General features: G+C 41.1%; 1 protein-coding gene across 2 annotated transcripts; it reads left to right on the forward strand.

Annotated features, from left to right (window-relative positions):
• Positions 1 to 370: 370 nt before the first annotated feature.
• Positions 371 to 21,306, forward strand: ZDHHC7 (zinc finger DHHC-type palmitoyltransferase 7). Of its 2 annotated transcripts, none has more exons than XM_051629453.1 (8): positions 371 to 515; positions 5,839 to 5,924; positions 8,167 to 8,489; positions 11,041 to 11,165; positions 16,098 to 16,194; positions 16,642 to 16,723; positions 17,915 to 18,045; positions 19,080 to 21,306. In XM_051629453.1, the coding sequence occupies exons 3-8, from the start codon at positions 8,184 to 8,186 to the stop codon at positions 19,254 to 19,256; spliced, it is 918 nt and encodes a 305-aa protein (XP_051485413.1). In that variant the 5' UTR covers positions 371 to 515; positions 5,839 to 5,924; positions 8,167 to 8,183; the 3' UTR covers positions 19,257 to 21,306. The 2 variants fall into 2 exon arrangements, with proteins under 2 accessions (XP_051485413.1, XP_051485414.1); XM_051629454.1 differs by lacking the exon at positions 371 to 515 and adding an exon at positions 998 to 1,273.
• Positions 21,307 to 21,389: the final 83 nt, after the last annotated feature.

A 21,389-nucleotide genomic window follows, 5' to 3' on the forward strand; every position in this document is an offset into this window, starting at 1 on the left:
CTGGAACAGGGAAGCTGTGGCTGCCGCATCCCTGGAAGTGCCCAAGGGCGGGTTGGAAGCGGCTGGGGCAGCCTGGGCTGGCGGGAGGTGTCCCTGCCCGTGCAGGGGGGTGGGACTGGATGAGCTGTAAGCTCCTTTCCGACCCACACCTCTCCATGACTGCGGTGCAGGCGGGACAGGGACAGGGACAGGGACAGGGACAGGGACCGGGATCGGGACCCGGAGCCCGCTCCCCAGGACGCGCATGCGCAGAAGGGCCGCGCCCCCGTCCCGCCGCGGCGCCTGCGCACTGCGCTCAGCGTCCCGCCCCGCCCGCCGCGGCGCCTGCGCAGTGCGGCCCGCCCGGCTTCCCGTGCCCGCTTCCGGGAGGGCCGGGCTCAGCCCGGGCGCGGCGGGCACGGCGGGGCTGCCCGCTCGGCCCCGCTCGGCCCCGCTCGGCACAGCCCGGCACGGCACCGCACGGCACCGCACGGCACCGCCGCAGCTCTGAAGGCAGCGGGGCCGCCGCCGCTCAGGTAAATCCGCCCCCCTTCCCTTCCCGGGCCACCTTCCCTGCCCGGGGCCGGCGCTCCTCGGGGGGCCCGTCGCTGCTCCCGCCGCGGGGCCGCGCTCGGCTCCGCTTGGCCCCCGTGGGGGCCGGTCCCGCGGGGCGGGACGAGCGGGGATCACCTGGCGGGGCAGCTCGGGCTGCGGGCGCCCCGTCCCCCCCTGCCCGGTGTCAGTTCCTCACGGGCTGTTTCCCGGGCGGGGCTGCGCTCCCGCCTCTCTTACTTGAACAACCGCGGCACCACCGACCTGCCCGCGGCCCTGGCACCAGGAAGGGTCCCCGTGGCCCCAGCGCGGCCGTGTGGTGAGAATCTCGGCCGGACGGGGAAGCGAAACCCTTGACACAGCATCCCCTGGCCTGGCTCTGCCTCGGGGGGGGGGTTTGCTGGTTTGCGTGGTGCTGGTGTTGCTGGTTTTCAGGAGGGAAGAGCAGCGCCTGCGGGTGATGGGGATGCGGGCAGCTCGTCCTCCGGAAAAGGGGAGGGCGTGAAAAATGAGAGGGCGGGTCGGTGCAGCGCGGCACGTGTGTGATCTGTGCCGTGAGCAGAGCCCCGGGAGCTCCCTGGCTGGTTTCGGCACTGGCGTGATGGCATCAGGGGGCTGAGTTACAGCGCCGGGGCTGTCGGCTTTGCTGAAGACACAGCTGGGCTGAAGTCCCTGGGACTCCTCACGGGAAGAGGCGTAAATTAGATCTTTTTTGAAGTGGATCCTCTCTGACTTTGAAAAGGTACAGATAAGGGAGAGCTGGGCTGATTCATTCGTAGATGAAACTGATGTACAATCTTAGCGGTTTTAGATTAGAGTTAAATGGCTGGAAGTGCTTTGTGACTGAAACAAATCGGTAGTGCTTTTCAACTCTGAAACTTCCTTGGCTTTGCTCTGATATAGGGTATGTGTCATGTATGTGGGATGGGTTTCTCTTTTATGAAGACAGAACTTTACGTGAAAATAAATTGTTAGAATTCTGCAGTAGTTAGAGGGCTGAAGATGAAGAACAAAGAGGAAATTTGAGACTTTGTATGTGTCTGGTATGAGGAACCATTGAAACAAAGACTTTAACACTCCTTTAAGTCAATATTGAAAATTGCAAGTGTGAGGGTATAATGTATATGGTGAATGCAACAATTAGAATTCAAAAAAATAATGCTTTAAAGTAGAATATGATTAATCCAAGTGCTATTGGCAAAAGAGTAAAGCTTTCTGTTTCCACACAATATTGCTGATACTGATTTAAGAACCTAGCTTTCTGGATTCTAATCTGAATTTGAATTTGTGGCCCTGTTCCAAAAGAGGTAAGATACAAAGCCCAGCCATAGATTGTGTCCTTCCCTCAAGTAGAGGTTGTTCTTCAATGCAGAAGTGTTCTGCCCTTGCTGTTGCAGCTCAGCGTGTCAGACAGTGTGTGTCTTTGCTTGGCACCAAAGTCTCCTGGAATGTCTTTGACTTCCACATCTGTGGGGGGAAAAGATCTGTTATCCAAAAGATACCTTGCTGAACATCTGGGTGTTATTTTTGTGCTAATGGCAAAGTCACTTGGTATCACAGATCTGTTGGGTTCATTACTGATTGCAAAGCTCTTCAGTGCTTTCTATAGATGTGTTCTGAAGACATGCATTGGGTTTTTTTTCTTTCATTTTGCGTGACTTGTTTTACTCTGAGCTCTCATTGCTCAGTTTAGAACATGTTTATAAGGATGCTACCAGCATAAAGACTTAACATAATTAGATTATACCCAGTAAGTCATCATGCTTATGCTAAGTACTTCTGTATATCCTTTGAGGTTATTTAGAAGAAGCATATCCCCTTTTCAGAGCTGGATAGAAACAATTCCTGTGTTTTCCTATGGCCTGGCACTTGTTTAGTAAGAGACTGGTATAAGAAGAATCATTACAATAGCTTAAAACTCAGCTGTGCTAAATATGTACTTATTGAAGGTTGGCTCTTGAATTTGTTGCCAGGTGTTTGTATGTAAGTAACATCACATTATTTATGCGTTTCCAAGGTAAAGTGTCACTGTGCCTGCAGTAGAGCAGATGTGGGTTGGTACAAAGAAGGGCTACAAGGCATAGACAAGAAATTAATGAGATAAATGTAGTACAAAAGTTAGAGGAAAAGCAGCTGGGACTTAGAGTGATGATGAGCTGTGTCACTGAGGGTATAGGGCAGTTTTGGGGATAAGCTGAAAAAAACACGTTGGGGTTGTGTCATGGGTTGCCATCACAAGCTGTTCCAGCTGCTCTTTTCCAGAGTTGTGTGCACTGTGTTACTGATGTCTCAGATTGCTGAAACTGGGCATATCTGTGATTTCAGATAGCAAAAGTTGAATCTGGCAAGGCTGAATTGGGATGGTGGTTGATGGATGGGTTCTTCTGAGTACTTGCTACTCCAGCAGTTCTTACACAGGTTATAGAATCATAGGGGTTGGAAGGGACCTCTGAAGATCACCAAGTCCAACCCCCTGCTGCAGCAGGAACATGTCCAGATGGGTCTTGAAAGTCTCCAGAGAAGGATGGTTGCTGAGAAAGTTCAACCTTGAAGCCCTAGGACCCAGCAGAGCTTCCTGGTACAGAGCCAGGCGGTTGCTGGGACTGAGCTTAAGGGTTTCCAGCCCAGTTACTGGTTGATGTAGATATGACAGTAGTTTTATTTGTTTACTGTGAGGCTGTTTGCTAGACCAGTCAGTGAGAAGAAGTTGAAACAAGCCACAGTTTACTTTGCAGTTTAAATTGCATGTATCTGTAATAAAAAGTAGATTACTGGCCTAAATCAGGTGTGATTGTGTCTAGACTTTATCTGATGGATGTTTACCTGTCAGCAATGAATGGTCTGAATTGCCCATGGAATTGGATGCAGTAGTAGGTGTGCCCATTTGATCTACTAAAAAATTTTGCAGTTATGCTGTATCCTTCTAATGAGCCAGCAGTTCTGTGATTTTGATTTGCCATCAGTGCTGTGCTTTCCAGGTAGGACTTAAATCCATTGTACGTAAGCACCGTGGGATTTTTATTATAGTGTTCAGTATCTGTTTGTTCCCTACAACTGCTGACTAATAAGTAATCAGAAATGTTGAAATTAAGACATTGTCTTTGCTGTGCTGTACCTGAAACGTGAAGAATCTCAGGAATTGTCTGATTTATAGCTTGGAAGAACATGCCACCAAAAAAGATGGAGGTTTTGACATCTGATGGATTTTTAGCTTGCATATAAATTCTTTTATGTTTTAAAAAAAAACCTTAGATTTTTTTTTTCCCTACAACTTTTTTCCTTTTTTTCCTCAAAAGATGGCAGGGAAAAGGGCTGTGATTAACCCTGAAATGCCCTTTTTTATTTAATTGACAGCTGAGGGGCCTCATGATACAGTAGTTGTACTGCATCATTCATCTTCTAATGCCCTTGGTAACTGTCTTCCAGTGAACTTAGAGCAGGAAGATCTGCTGTTGCAGTGGGTCTTCTTTAGCTCCACTGGGAAACTACAGACACAGTCATTTTACAAGACTGTTTTTCAGTCATAATGAGTTTGTAATGTAACTTACATTTTTTTAATTGCAACAATATAGCTGCATTTTGGGCCTGCATCTCATTAACAATGAGGTGCAGCTCAGATGATACATTCTCAACCTGAGAATTTCAAGTAACACCTCAGGGTGGAACTGCATCAGTTTAGGTTTCATATAATCACCCGTGCAAATAGATGACATTTTGCTTGAAATGTTGAATATTATCATGTTATCTTACAATGGTAGATAAGGATTTTAAAAAGGTCAAGTTAAAAACTGTTGTTTGGCATGGAGAGGTTGAAGTGTCATGCTTTGTGCTGCAGGTTTGTACTTTAAGTGTGCAGCAAAGGCTCAGTGCTTTTCAAACATTAATCCTCTTGTCCTTGAAGGGGACCAAGGCAGGGGCTAATGGCAGCTGGAGAGGACAACAATAGACAGGAGCAGGGGAGGGAGAAATTACATGAGAATGCCTAAACTGGTTATTGTCACAAAAGCTGAACTGTGGTGCCACTTCCATGTAAACCAGTAACTGATGAGGCTGCAATAAACAGTGAAATTTTGCAGAGAATTGCCTTTAATATTAGGGTACTGACTGAACAAATCATGTTCTGTCTTGTCAATTAATTGTAACAATTTTGAAATTATTACCCTGACTTTTAATATTTCACCTGCAGAGGCTTAGCATATCTTTTCTATAGCTTGTCATCTTGAACTCAGAGAATGGGTGGGTGACACTGCAAATTAATGTGCTACACTCAACCTGTCTCCTTTTTCTGTGATTCTACTCAGCTTCTGCAAAGTGCCATGCCAGTGACAACTTAATGACTGTGGGTTTCACAATATTGTGAAAACTTGTAAAACAAAAGTATCAAAGCTTATTTATAAAGCAAAACAGAAAGCAATCAGTAGCTTCATGCAATTATATGTGCCTAATAAACATTGCATTACCTTTTAGGCTTGCAGGAGAATGTAAGAGATTGTTTAAATAAGACATGAGCCTTCTCATTTTCAGGGGAAGGCTGCATTGGAATAATTCTCCTTGAATTGGCAAAATTTCAAGATGTGTGCTGAATAACTCCCATCAGTCATGTTGCATTTGGAATATTTTTTTATAACAAGCTAGTTTCAGAAGCTTTCCTTTAGAATTAAGTGGCTATAAATGTTGTATATCATAAACCATATGATAATTATTTGCCTATGTGGTGGAATTCTAGCAAGGAGAACTTTCAAAGTGCATATTCCCTTTGGCACAGTTGCAGGCCATTTTCTTTTATGTACAGATTCTGGAATGAGTAGTTTCTTTATTTTAAATTGGCCGTAGCTTGGTCTAATAATTACAGGTAAAACCTATTTTTTTCCTGTCTTCTCTTACAATTATAAAAATAACAGTGGGCAAAGATACTTGTTATTAATGACCTGCTACCCAAAACCTTCCTGGAAGCTCTGAAGACAATCAAGCAAGGTGATTCTTTTTGCATTCTCTGTGGCAAACAGGAACAAGAAGTAGGTCTTTGGATACCTTAGTTTGTAATGCTAAGTTCTGTAAATCCAACTCATCTTAAGAAGCAGCCACAAAAGACTGATACAATGTTAACTTGAAACACTGTTTAGAGTTTTAAAATTTGTTCTCTGATAGCTTAATCTAAAAGTTTTTGCCTCTTGGTTAGAAGCTTGTTTGCTGTAAACATGGCAGCCTATTTCAGAATACTTCTATCTATGTAGATTATTTGTGCTTAACTCTTCTTTTCCTGATGAAGCAAGAGTACTCATCAGTTAGTTGATGATGTCTTTTCAGATTACATCAGATATGACTATGTGAATAGCCCAGGACAGCCCAAAGGAAGGACATGATGTCAGAATAACATACAGAACATTTGTGAGGTATGTGGATTTTTTTCTGTTGTGCAAAAATAATTTCTTTGTTGTCTTTAATACAATTAAACAAAATTAATACAGGAATTTTATGCCTTTAAATTTGTGTGCTAAAAGAGTCACAGAATTCATCTAAAATTTACTTTTATCCTGACATAACACAAATACTGATTTTTTTTTTTCAGGGTCTTGATGTCTGTACTGATTTAAGGTAACTTGTTGACTTGAGCAGCTGAAAAATAATTGCTTTGGTTGAAAATTAATTCTGTATTTCTTCTGAGATACTATACCCTAGATGGATGGAATTCCAAATTTGTCTCCCAATCATGTAGGCCTCCTGAAACTTGAGTTTTCTTTTACAAGTCTTGACCACAAGGAGTGGTTGATGTCCTAATGTGCTGTTGAATTTAATTGGCAGAGGTTGTAATTTTAGCTGTAAACTTTTAGAAAGATTAGAATAACTTGAAGTAGCCAGAAAGAGAGGGCCTTTACTTCCTCCATTTAAGTGAAATTTGAATTGCTTTTAAGAGCAGTTAATTTTATTATTTTCTGAGTTTATTTTTCTAGTGTGTGGTTCCTTTCATCCTTGGCTTAGTAGCCAGATTCTGGTTAAGAAAGGTGACTTTTGTGGGGGAAAAAACCAAAACCAAACAAACCAAAAAACCCCAACATGTGGACAGAAAGCACAATGTTTAACTACTAGAAATTATAATATGACATTGTTAACTAGATCTGAGTTACCAGGGTTGTTTCAGTTTGTTTGATCTGTGTCCCAGCCAGGGAATGTAGCCCACACTTATGTAGCTGAGATACTCATAGGAGACAGTTATTTTAACTGTCACTCTGGAATTTCTACCCTGCAATCTGCATGTACTTCTTTTCTAGCCTCTTGGATTATTCCTGCCTAGTTCTGGCATCAAGAATTAAGGATCAGAAAGATTTAGTGGGTAGAAAACCTTTATCTGAATTGATTCCTGGTAGATAGGACTGAGGGTTTTTTTGAAGGGATTTAAGAATTCATAGCTTCATCTGAAAATTATCTCAGTGTGAATCTCCTTACCTGGTAATGATCATTTGGACCATTTTAGACTAACAGAGTGATCCTGTGTTCAAGGTTTGGGGATGTAAACTGAAGTGCTGTGATTCCTGCCAGTCCTGTAAAGGCTGCCATTAATCAGGAGAAGAAACAGACTTCAGAGTGGCTGTTGTTAATCAATATACTGCTCTCAAGGTTATCTCAGACATGGCCCTTTAATAGCAGGAATCAATATGATTTTTAGAACACAGTAGACTTTGGAAGTAGCAGGGCTATTCTTAATACATAATGTTTAAGCTTTGTGTCCTGTTTCTTGACAGCACTTGAGTTCTTCTGTTTCCTATCTGTGCTTTTTAGAAGTGTTTGGGAAATAAATCTGTTTTTGTGAAAACTGTTAAGGTTTCAAGTCTTGTTTTTGTTCCACATGGGAACAACAACAAAGCCCTGAAAGAGTTTTTATGAAATTAAATTAATTAACATGGTCTTTGAAAATCTGATTCGTGTAATCTGTTGCCATGCTAATTTAACCACCATGGGTTTTTTTCCCTGAAGATGGGTCTGATCTGAGACCATTTTGTAAGTTATCCAGTGTATCTTTGAAGTAGGTTTGTGGTTTTTATTCAACATAATATCACTTCTGCCAACAAATTTAGCTGCTTTCTAACTTGTTCTGTTGTTGTGAACAGTGTGCTGGAACAGCTTGATTTCCAGTCTGTTTTTTCTTTCTGCTCTTCCCTGGATTGCTGGAGCAATGTGAAAAGTGCACAGTCTGGTGACATAATTCACTGTTTTCTGAGAGACATGAGCTGTAATTTAATGAAGATTTTGCCATTTCTAGTTTGAGCTAAAAGAGGCTTCTTGCCAAAAGGGGAACAATGGTTTAGAGTCACAGCAAGATGGAAATAAAACCATTCTAAAATCCCTTTGTCAAGCATTAAAGCTGCATTATTTAAAAAAAAAAAAAAAAGTTAAAAGATTATAGAATTCAGTAAATAGCTTATATTGATTAAACCTTTTTCATTAGTATCTTTTGGTTACAGAAATATTTCATCTTTATGTCGTCACAGAATTGCTCAGGTTTTGATGCAAAAGAAAAATCTCAGTAATCTGTTTTGAACTTGGATCTGTTTTATTGTACAGGAATAAAAAATGAAGGCCACCTGTGTTTCCAGTTTTCCTCATGTGTGATGGTAATGGTATCTTGGCTTCCTGCAGGGCGAGGCCAGAAAACCATGCAGTCATCAGGGCACAGGTTCCGTGATGTTGAGCACCACCCACTTCTGGCTGAAAATGACAGCTACGACTCCTCTTCCTCTGAGGCTGACATGGCAGAGAGGGTTTGGTTCATCCGAGATGGCTGTGGGATGGTCTGTGCCATCATGACGTGGCTTCTGGTTGTCTATGCAGACTTTGTAGTGACTTTTGTCATGTTGCTGCCTTCCAAAGACTTTTGGTACTCTGTGATCAACGGTGTTCTCTTTAACTGCTTGGCAGTGCTGGCTTTGTCATCGCATCTGAGAACTATGCTAACTGATCCAGTAAGTATGTGAACCTTCTTGGCATTGGATTGTCCTCTCCTGTAGCTCATGCTCTGCTGAGACATTTGGGGGAGTGGTATCAATCACCTCCTGCTAGGAAGAGCAGTGTTAGATGCAGAACGGTCAGTTAGAAGCAATGATATTTCTATTTTCATGTTGTTCTGTTAATGAAAACATAATTTTTTACTAGAGGAGCAGGCAGTATTAAATTAATTTATAAGGGAGAGAGAGGCTCATTGGAAGAGGGGACATTTAGGTTAAACATTAGGAAGAAATGCCATAGTGTGAGGGTGGTGAGACCGTGGCCCAGGCTGCCCAGGGAAGCTGTGGCTGCCCCATCCCTGGCAGTGTTGAAGGGCAGGTTGGCTGGGGCTTGGAGCAACCTGGGCTGGTGGGAGGTGTCCCTGCCCATGCAGGGGGGGTTGGAACATCTTTACGGTCCCTTTCAACCCAAACCATTCTATGATATGATGAAAATATTAACCTAGGTTCTGAAGAAGCTAATAAAGCTTTAGTCCTTTCTCCTAATTTTTCTGATTCATCAGATATATTTTCAAAACTTCCAAAGTTGTATCATTTGAAATGTATCTTCCATGTATGGCACACGAGAGATCTTTCAGAGGTAGACATGCTGATAAGCTTCAGTCACATTTTGGCATGAAGTAGGAACTACTGTGCTACATGATTCATGTGTTATTGTGTTTAGGTTTTTGGAGTCATTGAGAAGGGAGAATTAAGTTGAACCCACATTGGAACAGTGTAGGTATGAGAGGTCTTGAAAGTATTAGTTTCTTAGGGCTTCTACTTTTCAATTGTTCAAGAAATCAAATTGGTTATTTTGTACTAAAATTTATTACTCTATTTAGGGAATAAATCTGGGGAGAGAGGGGCAAGGGAAAAGCCTCTTTTCTCCAGATTTTTGGGAGGCTAACATTGTATATAGAAGTTATAGGAGTGTTCAAAAAGAAGCAGGATGTTGTAGTTAATGGTTTGCTAGGTCTTTGATTTACTTCTGAGCCCACACCCAGTGATGAGGTTGCAACTTGTGCAGACTGTGACAGCTAAGAAAGCGAATGGTTTAAGAACAGACTGCTTAAAAATATGTCCTGGAAAAACTGTGTGTCTTTCTAGATCTATGTTGTTCTTTATGGATAAAACATGATAGAAACTGAAATGCAGTGCTACCTTTTTTCCTCCATTGCTTTCCTGCTGAGTCCCAGAATGGAGACATGACTGTGTGATAGAAATTAAGATTGAAGGAAAAAGGAATAAACTGCCTGAAAACAAATGTGAACTAAATTTATTCTTATAACTATAAAAATAGAATTTTCATTGAAAGGAACTGGTGAATGTTGGAGACTATGGAAGGTGTCTTTGAAGTAGAGCCTATTTTAATCAACAAAATACTAAAAGCATGGCCTGAACTTATTGTCCTTACTGAGAGGTGGATAGGTGAATGTGAGATGTGTTTTGAAAGCACAAATTTAACTGAGAAAAAATACATTTGTCCTTTAGGAGCTCTCTCTGAAATATTTCACCATGTTGACACTAAGGTATTAACTTTAGTGAGAACATTCACATTGCAACAAACACTTCAGCAGTACAGTGTGAGTGTTTAAGAAACTCTCCCAGTTCATACCCCAGCAAAGCCAACTGGCTCCAGTTTGAAGCACCACTTAGCCAAAGAGTTCATCTGGGGCAGAACTTGGGCTGTTTCTCAGGCAATGCAAGCACCAGATTGTTATTCCAGGCCATAGGCAACAAAAACTTTCTGCCTAAGTGGAGAAATATTGTACAGTTGAATCTGAAGTGTCTGCTGGTTTCTTAATTCTGTCCCAAAAATTTCCTTAAGGTGTCTGTGTAGAATGATGAAGTTGCCAGGGGTTTTTTTCTGAATGAGCTGCACAAGCTCTCCCAGTAGCAGAAGGCAGCAGAAGACACCAGATGTACAATAAAGAACCCGTGGTGGTTCATGCTGAACAGTGTGCAAGCTAAGGGCTTAAATTTAGAGGAAAAAAGGGTGACTGTTATTTCTCAGAAACCTGTGGATGTGGGGCAGGTGGCTAAATCTTGTATTCAGAGATTAGATATAACAGCTTTCAAGTAGTTCTTGCAGATTTAACTTTGATGGGTGGCTTGGTCTAATAATGGACCATCACCACAATTAACATACGCTGCTGTAAGAAGCTTGTCTCTGGAGTAGTGCTTGTTCAGAGTAACCTCTCAGCAAATACTGGACCTGTAGTGCTTGCATCTGCATGTAAAGATGTGTCTTCCTCTCCATTTTATCCATGCTGGTGACAGATTCTATCAGAATTATGCTAATACTTGGCTATAGATGAGTCTTGCTGAAATGAAACTGAATTTGAGGTCAAGCAGAGATAACTTATTAATGTAGAAATAATTCTGGCTTATGGCAGAGTAGGTTTGAATAAATGAACTTATTTCAGCAACTATCCTGAGATTATGGGTATGAAGTCTATAAAACACATTTTTAAATGCTCTCATACCATTTAAGAAGCCGTGTCTCCTTTAATTGAAATTATTTCAGGGAGCTGTACCCAAAGGAAATGCCACTAAAGAATACATGGATAATTTGCAACTGAAGCCAGGAGAAGTGATCTACAAATGTCCAAAGTGCTGTAGTATCAAACCTGAACGTGCACACCATTGCAGGTATGCCAGTTTTCTTTAAAGCACTTATGCTTATTGAGTCTTGGTATAATGTTCCTGATATTTATGTGTTAATTTCCCCCTCCTCGGATTTCTTTTGGTATGAAATAAACTTTAATTGCAGAGTATTTTATAAATACAATATGGCAAAAAATGAATGTGGATGAGGGGAAAGAACCAAGAGACTTAAGGTTTTTTAAAAATAATCATACTATGGTGTCTTAAATGCTTCTTGATCTGTGAGTATTCTTTCCTGTCCATCATTCTAAGTATTGTCTGCTACTGTTGATAATGCAGGGCACAGGGAAGCATCTCAGGGAAGTTTCTAATAGAAGCTGATTTAAGAAATGGCTTCTACAATCTTAAATTCAGAAAATGCAGATGAGTTTAAAACTGTCGCTTTCATTTGTGTTATCTGGTCTTTGTAATGAAGTTATTTGAAGTTATATGTGAATTGGCAGATTATTTCCCAGGGCTGTGTGCATAATTGGTTAAATGCACTTATGCTTGTTGAAAATTCATTTTAATAAGGACAGAAATGATGATGATTTGAACATTGTACGGAAGAGATAGTAGATATGTCAATTTTTAATTAATTCTCCATCTTTTGAGTTTTTAGGCACTGTTTTAGGCATTTATACATTTGTAATGTATGAGAACTGAAAATGCCTGTATAATTAAGACTTGCATGAATATGCAAGTGTTTCTGGTGTCTCTCTAGGTGTGAGGATTGATGTGTGTTGAATGATGTGGGGATTAGATTTAAGTCTCTGAGTGCCTGTCAAAAGAACAGAGTGAAGTCTTGTCAGGACTCTCCAGTTACTCTATAAATTTGTGATTTCTAAGTTGTCTCAGTGCAGGTCACTAATCTGTGTTGAGAGTTCTGGCTGAGAAGCTCTTTCCATTATAAATACTCTGTCTTGGCACTGAGATCTTGTTCTTCTCTCAGATGTGAGTGGGTTTTTGTATCTGGAGTGTGAAGGGAAAAGTTTCATGTATAAATAGGCAAGTATAAAATGATCTTCTGGTCATTTATCTATGTTGTAGGTCAGCTTTGTACAGATGCAGATACCAGGCCTGCCTTCCTGTGCAGGGAGTTTGGTCCTGGCTGGCTTTATTAGCTCTGGTAGAGTGTGACAGGAACACAACTGCTCAGTGGGCCTGGGGTGGAAGCAGTGCATCTGCTTTCTTCTGGCAGGATAAAACTGTTCATCTCTGGGGATCCAGAGCAGCAGCTCTGTGCAGCCTGCATTGTGTTTGTGGGATGTGGTGGAGGGACACCTGAGAGCCTCTGCAGAGTGTGGGTTGGATCTCGCTGATTTTTGCATCTCAGGTTTAGGCTGGCTTCTGCAGAGACTTTGCAGGTATCTTTGGAAAGGGTTTCCCACATCTTCAGTCCCCGTTAGATTTACTAATGTGGAAGTAGCCCTACATGAAGCATCTTCTGAGTAAAAAGCTGGCGTATTGGAGAGCCTAGAGCCACTGCAGCTCTGTGCCCTGCAGTGAGTCACTTGGGTACATCTGGGCCATCATCCTCAGCTGGCATTGGAGTATCCTGGATGTTGAGTAGCCTGTGATCCCAGAAATGTGGTGTTGATTGAAAAAATTATTGTTTCTTTGTGGAAGAATAATAAAAATAATCTAAACAGGGATTAATACATTGTTTATAGTAATAATTTGTGTGCCATTTGTTGTGAAAACAGAGCAGGAATGGGTTGTGTCTACGATGAAGGACATCTGTGATACTTCCAGAGGGTTTGTTTTCACTAACCACTGGTTCAAGGATCTAGCTTTGCATGGCTTATGAATTGTTTTGCTTTTCTATGGCTTGGTAAAACACAGTGAGATATTCCACTTCAGGGAATATTAATGCTTGCACAGTGTAAAAATGGCTTCACAGAACATCTGAAAGAGAAAGCCAGAGCCTGAAAAATCTCTGTTATCCTTTTGTAAGCCTGCTGTCATGTTTTTCTCAGCAGTTGGACATAAGGTTTAATTGCCTTTCTTTCTGTTACTCATACAGTACATGCTACTAGAAGTTGCTGTTAACTTAAGTAACTTTTCTGTAACTTCTTGAGTGTTTGAGTACATACTGCATAGAGCACCTACCAGAATCTGATTCTTTGCCATAAATTTTATCACTGCAGAAGTTTACTGAATAGAAAAAAAGGTTTGTTTGATTATACTGCCAATTTTTATTGGCTTACAGACCCATTCCAAGGACATTAAAAGGATGGTCTAGTCCCAAGTAGTCAAAGTGGCAATTTGCTGATAGAAGAGACGTGAAAATGGAAATTGAAGTTGGTTCCTGTTGGGAAATACTTACACTCAAAGCCTCAGTGCATGTTTTGAGTGGTAAATTATTAACAGAAGAGACTCTTATGATGTAGTTACGAAAATTGTTGTGCAACACTGCTGCAGAAGTTCTTTTAAGGAAGAAAAATAGTTTCGTAATACAAATTAGTAATGGCAAAAAGAACAAGAAAATTTTATTTACAGCTAAATATCTAGCCTCAGTGAAATACATTAAACTGAGATTTTACTAAGCAGTTATGGTTTTCAGCATAAGGAAGAGGCTCATCCTGAGGAAATGCTGTTTCATTTTCACTGGAAGAGCACAGCTGTCATGATTTCTTGCCTCTTCATTGTGCCTGTGTCTGTGTGTGGGGAGCTGTTGTTCAGAATCCAGTCACTGAGATGTTTGCATCAGTTCTCCTGTGAATTCCCGTTTTCCAGACCACTTTCTCTGAAGCCATTAGCTGTGTCTTTCTGAATGTTCTCTTTGACTTTCAAAACTAATTGCACCTGCAGTTGCCTGAATGCAGCCAGCAGCAGGGCCAGGCTGGAGAAGACCTTCTGTTGTCCACAGCTCCTGCTTCTCACTGCCCTATCACTCCTGTCTCTTGTGTAAGGTGGGAATGTTCGTGCACAGTGAAATGACCCAGGTTGCAGCTAAGGGAGGGACTTCCCCAAATTCTTGCTGCATTAACATCTGTGCTTGGACAGGGGAAGGAGCAGAATACGAGTGATTGGAGTAGGAAGAAAACAGAACCACTGCTTTGAGCATTGCTGTGAGTTTGTTGGCTGAAAGTGTTCATGGAATCGTGGTGTGAAGTTGGAAATGAAGGCAGGGTTCCAGACATCTGATGTCTTGGAGAGCTCTGCGTGGGCTTGTGAGAAATACTGAATGAGCAAAAGTGAGTCCTGCTCACCTGACATCCTCCAGTGTTTGGCTTGATGGAATCTGAATGTGATTTTACTCAGTACTTCACATTAATATTCTTTCTAGAATGACAGTATATATTGGTGTTATGTTAGGAGGGGTCACCACTGGCTGCTGTGGTGCCTGGAGTTAGTTCACATTCCCACAGAGCTTGGGAAATAAATGAGAGGCTGAGTTTCCAGGCAGCAGGCTGTGAAATGAAAATCTTTTGGAGAGTCTTTAGAATGCTTGCTCTTGAATGATACCTGTTTCTTCTGCCCCAGAGAATGGTCACAGTGTTTAGTTATGGTATTGGGATTTTCATGTGTAACTGGCACTGTTTAAAAAAGGAATTTACATCAGAGGATGAATTGTCTTTAATGTCCATAAAACCAGACACAGTGGGAATCTTAAGAGCAATGTTATAGCTCAGGGCAAAGGGAGCCTCAGAGGAGCACTGAGAGGTTTGGGATTCTTTCCTATAAACTGCACAGGAGTATATTCTGCCTTTTGCTGAATTACCTTATAATCATGCATATGTGATGACTTAACAATTATTTTATGCCTCGGAGCACCAATTTTCTCACCCACACACACCCTGTTCTTCACTCTAGTGACAATCCTCCAGCTTTGCTTCCTACATTGTCACTGCAGCACTCATAGATACCATACATACATAAGCATGCATTAAAAACAAAGGGCTTTGAACAATACTGCCTGCATTTTTTAGGCTTATTCAGCTTGGTAACTGCTGAAATGGAAATGTTTAATATTTTGGATGTTCTGCAGGAAAATCTGAAACACTTTGAGCTAGGAAAACTAAATACCAAATATTAAATACTTAAGTTACTGATTTGTGTAAGAACTTCAACATATGTTGCAACTGTTGTGTTTACTAGTATAACTGTTTCATGTTTGGCTGCAGATGGACCTAAATAGAAGAGAAATGAACCCTCTGGTGTTGGATGGGCTAGCAGATGTAAAATGGAGTTAGGGAAATGCTTGACTTTTCTAGCTATAACTTTGACTGAAACCTGTGCTGAAACAAATCAGTTGCAGAACTAGCAAAGAACAGTAGTGTTTAAATATTCATTAGCAAGCAGGCAAAGAATGTGTGCTGCTTATAGTTTCAGTATTTTTGTTTTATGGTGAGGAGGTGAGGTGGTGTTACACTGAAAGCTGTTCTTCAGTTGAGGTTTTGATTGTGTTTAGGATTGTGTGGCTGGTTGAAACCTCAGTAGCGACAGTTTCTCTCTTGAAGATGGGAATTTCTTTTTTTTAAAATTATTTTTTCTTATTCACCAACTAAATTTACAGCTTGAAAGCCTGTAAACCTGAAGTAACTACTTGGCCTAAAAAAGCTTCTTCAGAAGGGGAGGGATTCTTTTAATACTGAATCTAAAAAGAACTGAGGCTGTGCACATTCAGTGTCTAAACCATGTTCCTGGATTTGCTTGATCATGTGTTTGGAGATGCAATGATTCTCATTAATATTATTTCTCCTATGTCAAGAATACCTTAAGTACACAGTTACTTTTCTGTCAACCAAAAGCTGAGTTGTGAGTGTGCAAATAGGTGTTTGGTTTTTTTAAAGACATGCAAATAAAATCACTGTTTGGACTTTGTCAAGAAAGATTCCAGCACATCCCCTTGTGACCCCTGCATACCCTTGTTGCTGCAGTAAAATGCAAAGTCCTGTTTCCCAAGAGAAGTCTCTTTTCCTTGCCTTTCAGTATTTGCAAACGATGCATTCGAAAGATGGATCATCACTGCCCGTGGGTGAATAACTGTGTGGGGGAGAAAAATCAGAGATTTTTTGTTCTGTTTACGGTGAGTAAAAATCAACAGCAGCCTGATCTCAGTGTGAACCTACCTTGATTATAAATATTTTGGTTATGCTTAGTAGTAAGGGCTCAGTTTTTTCACGTTGGTGGGTTTTTTCCTTCTGTGCCAATATTCTCCAAGCAGGAAGATATTTCTACTCCTCCTCATTTTAAAGTGCTGCTATTTTAAGCTGTTTTCATTTTGCTGTGTTGTGTGTAGTAACAATTACTACAATGGTACTGTGATCTAGGGAGCTAATCCTCAGGCTTTCATTATTGCCTACATTGTTAGATTCAAACTTAATTAGAATTTGGTTTTGCATCATTGCATTGCATTAAAAAATTGAAACAGGGAAGTGTATTTGCTGTGCAGTGGTGAAGGCTGAATGGAATGTCTGGTGTACACCTGGCTACTGGCAAAAGTAAGCCCTCTCTCTCTCTTTCTTATTTCCAGATGTATATAGCCCTAATTTCAGCTCATGCTCTCATACTGTGTGGGTTTCAGTTTTTCTCCTGTGTCCGAGGGCAGTGGACTGGTAAGCAGCTACTTCACTTTCACTGTCATAATCTAGCAGCTACTGAGGGAAAGTCTGTGTATGAAATATTACAGGACTTCCATCTTTTTAAAGTGAGGTCCTGAAAATATTTCATACCCCGTTGGTTGTTTGGATGGTTTTTTCCCTCTTTCCTTTTAGCCATTCACTCTAAGAGCTGTGGCTGTCGAGGACATTCTCACTCTCTTGCCACATAGTAAAAATTTACTGCCTCTCTGGGAGCAAGGAGACAGGCAGCTGGTCCTCAGCACTCTTACTACCTGAAGCTGCCAGCTGGGCTTTGTGTGTCCCACCACAATTCTGTGGGTGACAGCTGAAACTTCAACAAATTTCTCTCCCCGTTCTGTTACCAGAGCCAACTGTGGAGCTCCTGTAGAAAAGAAATTGTCTAAATTGTCCCAGTTGTTTGTTTAGGGCTCTGATTTGCTATGTTCTTAATGTTCTGGTATACCAGAGCTCATCCTGATCTTGTGCTTTTGGCAGAGGGTCATATGTTGTTCTTCTGGTACCTGAAGCAACAGGAGAATCCATGTGACTGTTTTTTGCTGAGTATTCTGGCAATTGCATGGAGTCTGGGTCCTTTTTGGACTTGAAACCTTTCTAGATACTATCCCATTTTAGTTTTCTTTAACTGTAATTGAATGAATCAGTTGATCAGAGGATCTCCCTGTAAGTGTAGGTCAGAACCTGATTACTATGTGTGGTGAATTCAAAAAGAAATAATAAAGCAATCTCTGCAAAATGGAATGTGTGGATTAACTAGCAAGTCAGAGCTGACAGTAGTGATGGATTTTACAGCATTTATCATGCATGAAACTTCAAGCTGCCCTCATCTTTATACGTGTGCAGTTCTAAGTACTTAAATGGCCTTGTGGAATCATGTATTTGATATCCTTGAAATACCGAGGCAGGATTGCAGTGATGCAGCACCATGTGCTTTGCAGGAAGCCAAAAGTGTTAGTTCCTTCAAATTCTGTCTTTCCTTGGGCAGCAAATAAAGCTGCTGCAGTGCTAGAAATTAGATTATTATTTTTTTAGACTGTGAAATACTGTTTCAAGGGTCAGCTACTTGGCTTTTTTTGCTGTTATTGAAGATGGGATGGCTCAGTATGAACATAATTTAGAGATTTTTATATTATATTTTTTTTACAAGTACATATATTGTTTTCACAGAATGCAGTGACTTCTCCCCACCCGTAACTGTGATCCTGATGATCTTCTTGTGCCTTGAGGGTTTTCTGTTTCTCACTTTCACTGCAGTCATGTTTGGCACCCAAATCCACTCAATATGCAACGATGAAACGGTAAGGACCTCTACTTTTCTATACTATAGCAATTAATCTAGGAAGATGTGATTAGATGTTGTTTTATTTGCATGAGGGGAGGCTCTAATTTTGGAGGAAACCCCAGATCTAAATTAGCTCCTCGCTTTTATTTTCTGTACTTGTAGGCATGGAAATAATTTCTTGGGATTGGCTTTCTCACAGAAGTTCCTGCATTTTTGCTTTTCTGACACTGTAATTGAAAACCTAGTAATACGATTAAAGATTGCACAGCTTCTGACTTCAGTTTGGGCTGAAATTCACAAACTCCTGATATGTATCCTGAGAAATGTCTACTTTTTTCAGGTTTACACTTAAACTAGCTACCTTGTATCAATCCTTCACACTTTCCTGTATTTTGATACATTTTATTAGAGAGTAACCTTGGTTGGACCTTTGGCTCCCTGCCCTTAGATCTGCAGTGTTAGTTAAGCCTTTAGAGGATGTTTTGTAATTGACTGGAAACAAGGAATTTGAATCTTGTGGATGGCCAGAATTTTCTCACATAAGGCTGTTTAAAACTGTACTTCTCTGCAGCAGAGTAAGTTTGGGAAACAGTTGGTAAATATGCAGCCTTCGTTAATGGGAAATAGAAAAAGTGGTCATCAAAGTAATGCATTTGGGAGGGCAAGCCTGGCTTCAATAATTGCAGTACAAGAGCCTTCCTGGAAGCCTTGTTGTCTGGTTTAATTAACTGAGTAAACAACTTCTAGTGTAGGAGAATGGCCTGCAGATCCCCTCCTGTACTGTCAGCTTGTGTGGTCACTTTGTCTTTTAGTTTGAGGGGGGAAGAGGTAGAGGTAGACCAGCCTCTTGTACACATTTTATGTTCAAGGTCTTCTAACCCACGAGGTTAAATCACCTATTTTTATTTCTTCCTTACGAAATGAATAACAGTAAGAAACTGCTCGGCTCACTAGCTGTACATCGAAAGATCAAAACAGTCCTCAGGTTTTATAACTATCAGACTTTAACTTCAGCCTCACCAGTGCCTCACTGCATGTCTTTGTACACAGGAGATTGAAAGACTGAAGAGTGAAAAGCCAACGTGGGAGCGGAGGCTGCGCTGGGAAGGGATGAAGTCAGTGTTTGGGGGCCAGCCTTCCCTCCTCTGGATCAACCCCTTCGCAGGCTTTCCAGTCAGGAGACTGCTGCTGAGAGCAAAGAAGGGAGGACCTGAGTTTTCTGTTTGAGTCTAACAATGCTGGAACTTGCAAGAATATTTATTTGGGGCCAGAGGAGGCTGTCTGCATACAATCTGTGACGAGGTGAAACTGATACCAGACATTTGCTTGTAGCAAGCAGAGTTTTATACGTTTCTCGTCACAGACATCTCATTAACTCTCAGAGACATGAACTGGATCTGTAATGGTCTTTGCAGCAAGATAACAAAGGAAAAGCACGTGGTCACACTAAAGAAGCCAAATGTTGTCATGCTACTGTAATTTATTTTATGAGATTAATTATCCATTTTTGTTAAACCCTTTTTATTTGATAAATGTTTGGGGAATTACCTGTGTGGTTTTTTTATAAAAAAACCTATAGACTTTGGTGCAGTTGTCAATCATAAGGAGGAGCATTATGGTGAAAGTTGATCTCAAATGAGACATAGCCTTCTAAATCCAGTTTTCAGGGAACAGTGGTTTGTTCAGTTGTGATTTATACATCAGCTTGTCCTAATAACCAGAGCTGTACTCTTGTGTCCCACTTCAGGCACACATTCCTCATATGCAAGTGATTCAAAGGACAGGTGCACACAGCAGCAGCACATCAGAGGCACTGTTAACACCCCTGCCAAATGTCTTCCCAGGCTCACAAAAGCATGTCTTGTGTTTGGCAGTATTAGTCTCATTTGGCATTTTTAGGTAAGCTCTAAATCTTCAGTAAACAACACTTTCAGCTAGCAGCTGTGGGCCAGATTCTGCCCTCAAATCTGCACCTCCAGTTCTTAAGGCTTTGATTCTAGAGGATCTTAAGTGCAGGTGTTTGAGGACTGTGTCCAGCCCTTTGTGCAGGGGTAAGTGGGACCAGGGACTGTATCCTCTTGTGTGAGATAAAAATGAATGTACTGCAGATTGGAGTTCATGAACCCAAACCAGTTGTCTTTTGAAGGTCTTACTCTGCCCCTTTTTCTTGTTGTACAGACTTTTCATAGAAGGAAAGCTCTTAACTTAGTGATCCCTCCAACAAAGAGGAATGAGGGATGTTGCCTTTTTCAGAGTCCAACAGATCTTTAATGTAGAAAGATCTGCAATAGAAGGAATTATTTTGAATTTAGCTGTTTTCCAACCAAAACTACTTTAACAAAATGAGAGCAATATAGATCTAGAACTGCTTTATGCAGGCCTGACAAACAACAGTAGTGCTAAGAAATGTTGGTAAGTGTGCAAGTAATGAAATTCAGCTAACAGTGAATTCTTGAAAAATGACATTTAGACTATTTTTTGTATTATCGTTAACCTATTCTATAAATTACTGACAATATAAAGGATAAAGCAGGAGCCTTGATGCATAGCTTGAAATCGTGCCTAGAAAGTGAATATCTCCCTGTTCTGGGACTTGCCTTAAAAATGTCCTGTTCTTGCTTTTGCTTTGCCAGTAGCACTGGTGATCTCTCCCACCTCAAGCAGTTCAATGTGCTGAAGAATCTTGCATTACAAAGTTTACGTACTACAGAAGCTGAACTTCCTTTTTTCAGTGACCTGCTTCTCCATTTCTTTCTAACTGGCATCTTGATTCCAGCTTCACCAGGTTTTTATCCCGTTGGGTGGGTGAAATTACTAAGGGATCCACTTCTTACCTATGGGCCCTGCGAACAAAACTGTGCAATATTATGTGCTATGTTCACTTTGCTTGGGGGAGATGATGTGTAATACTGGAGGATTTCTGGGTGGACACATCCAAGGAAATGGCAGTCAAATGAACAAAACTATGTCTCATGTAACTGAGGGGAAAGTTGGGAATTCCACAGGAATCTTTGTGTATTTGGTTGCGCATCCAAAAGACTGGGGGGAAAAAAATAAATAAATGTGTCTGGCTTTATCATGAGGCTCTTAATGTGTATGTTGTTTAATGAAATACCCTGATGAAAATCAGAAAATATCACTTCCAGCAGCTGAACCCTGTGACTTAGCAAGTGTGTGCGTGTGTGAAATCAGGTTTACTTGGCTTTTCAAACCCATGTTATGTTGTAATTTTTTAATGTAAAAAAAATAAAGTAATCAATTGAAGTCTTAAAGTTGATTAACTCCTCTCTATGTCACTTTTTTTTTGCACATATTTGTGCATATTCACATATATTTAGATTACAGCTTCAGGGCCATGGT

This window comes from Apus apus, chromosome 11 (genome assembly GCF_020740795.1).
Source record: "Apus apus isolate bApuApu2 chromosome 11, bApuApu2.pri.cur, whole genome shotgun sequence".
Taxonomy (NCBI): Eukaryota; Metazoa; Chordata; class Aves; order Apodiformes; family Apodidae; genus Apus; species Apus apus.

What these genes read in the sequence shown, in the direction of transcription:
- ZDHHC7 (XM_051629453.1), top strand. Translation starts at nt 8,184, where the DNA reads ATGCAGTCATCAGGGCACAGGTTCCGTGATGTTGAGCACCACCCACTT. An exon ending in GAACGTGCACACCATTGCAG is followed by an intron (nt 11,166 to 16,097) that starts GTATGCCAGTTT and finishes CTTGCCTTTCAG; the next exon opens with TATTTGCAAACGATGCATTC. An exon ending in CAATATGCAACGATGAAACG is followed by an intron (nt 18,046 to 19,079) that starts GTAAGGACCTCT and finishes CTTTGTACACAG; the next exon opens with GAGATTGAAAGACTGAAGAG.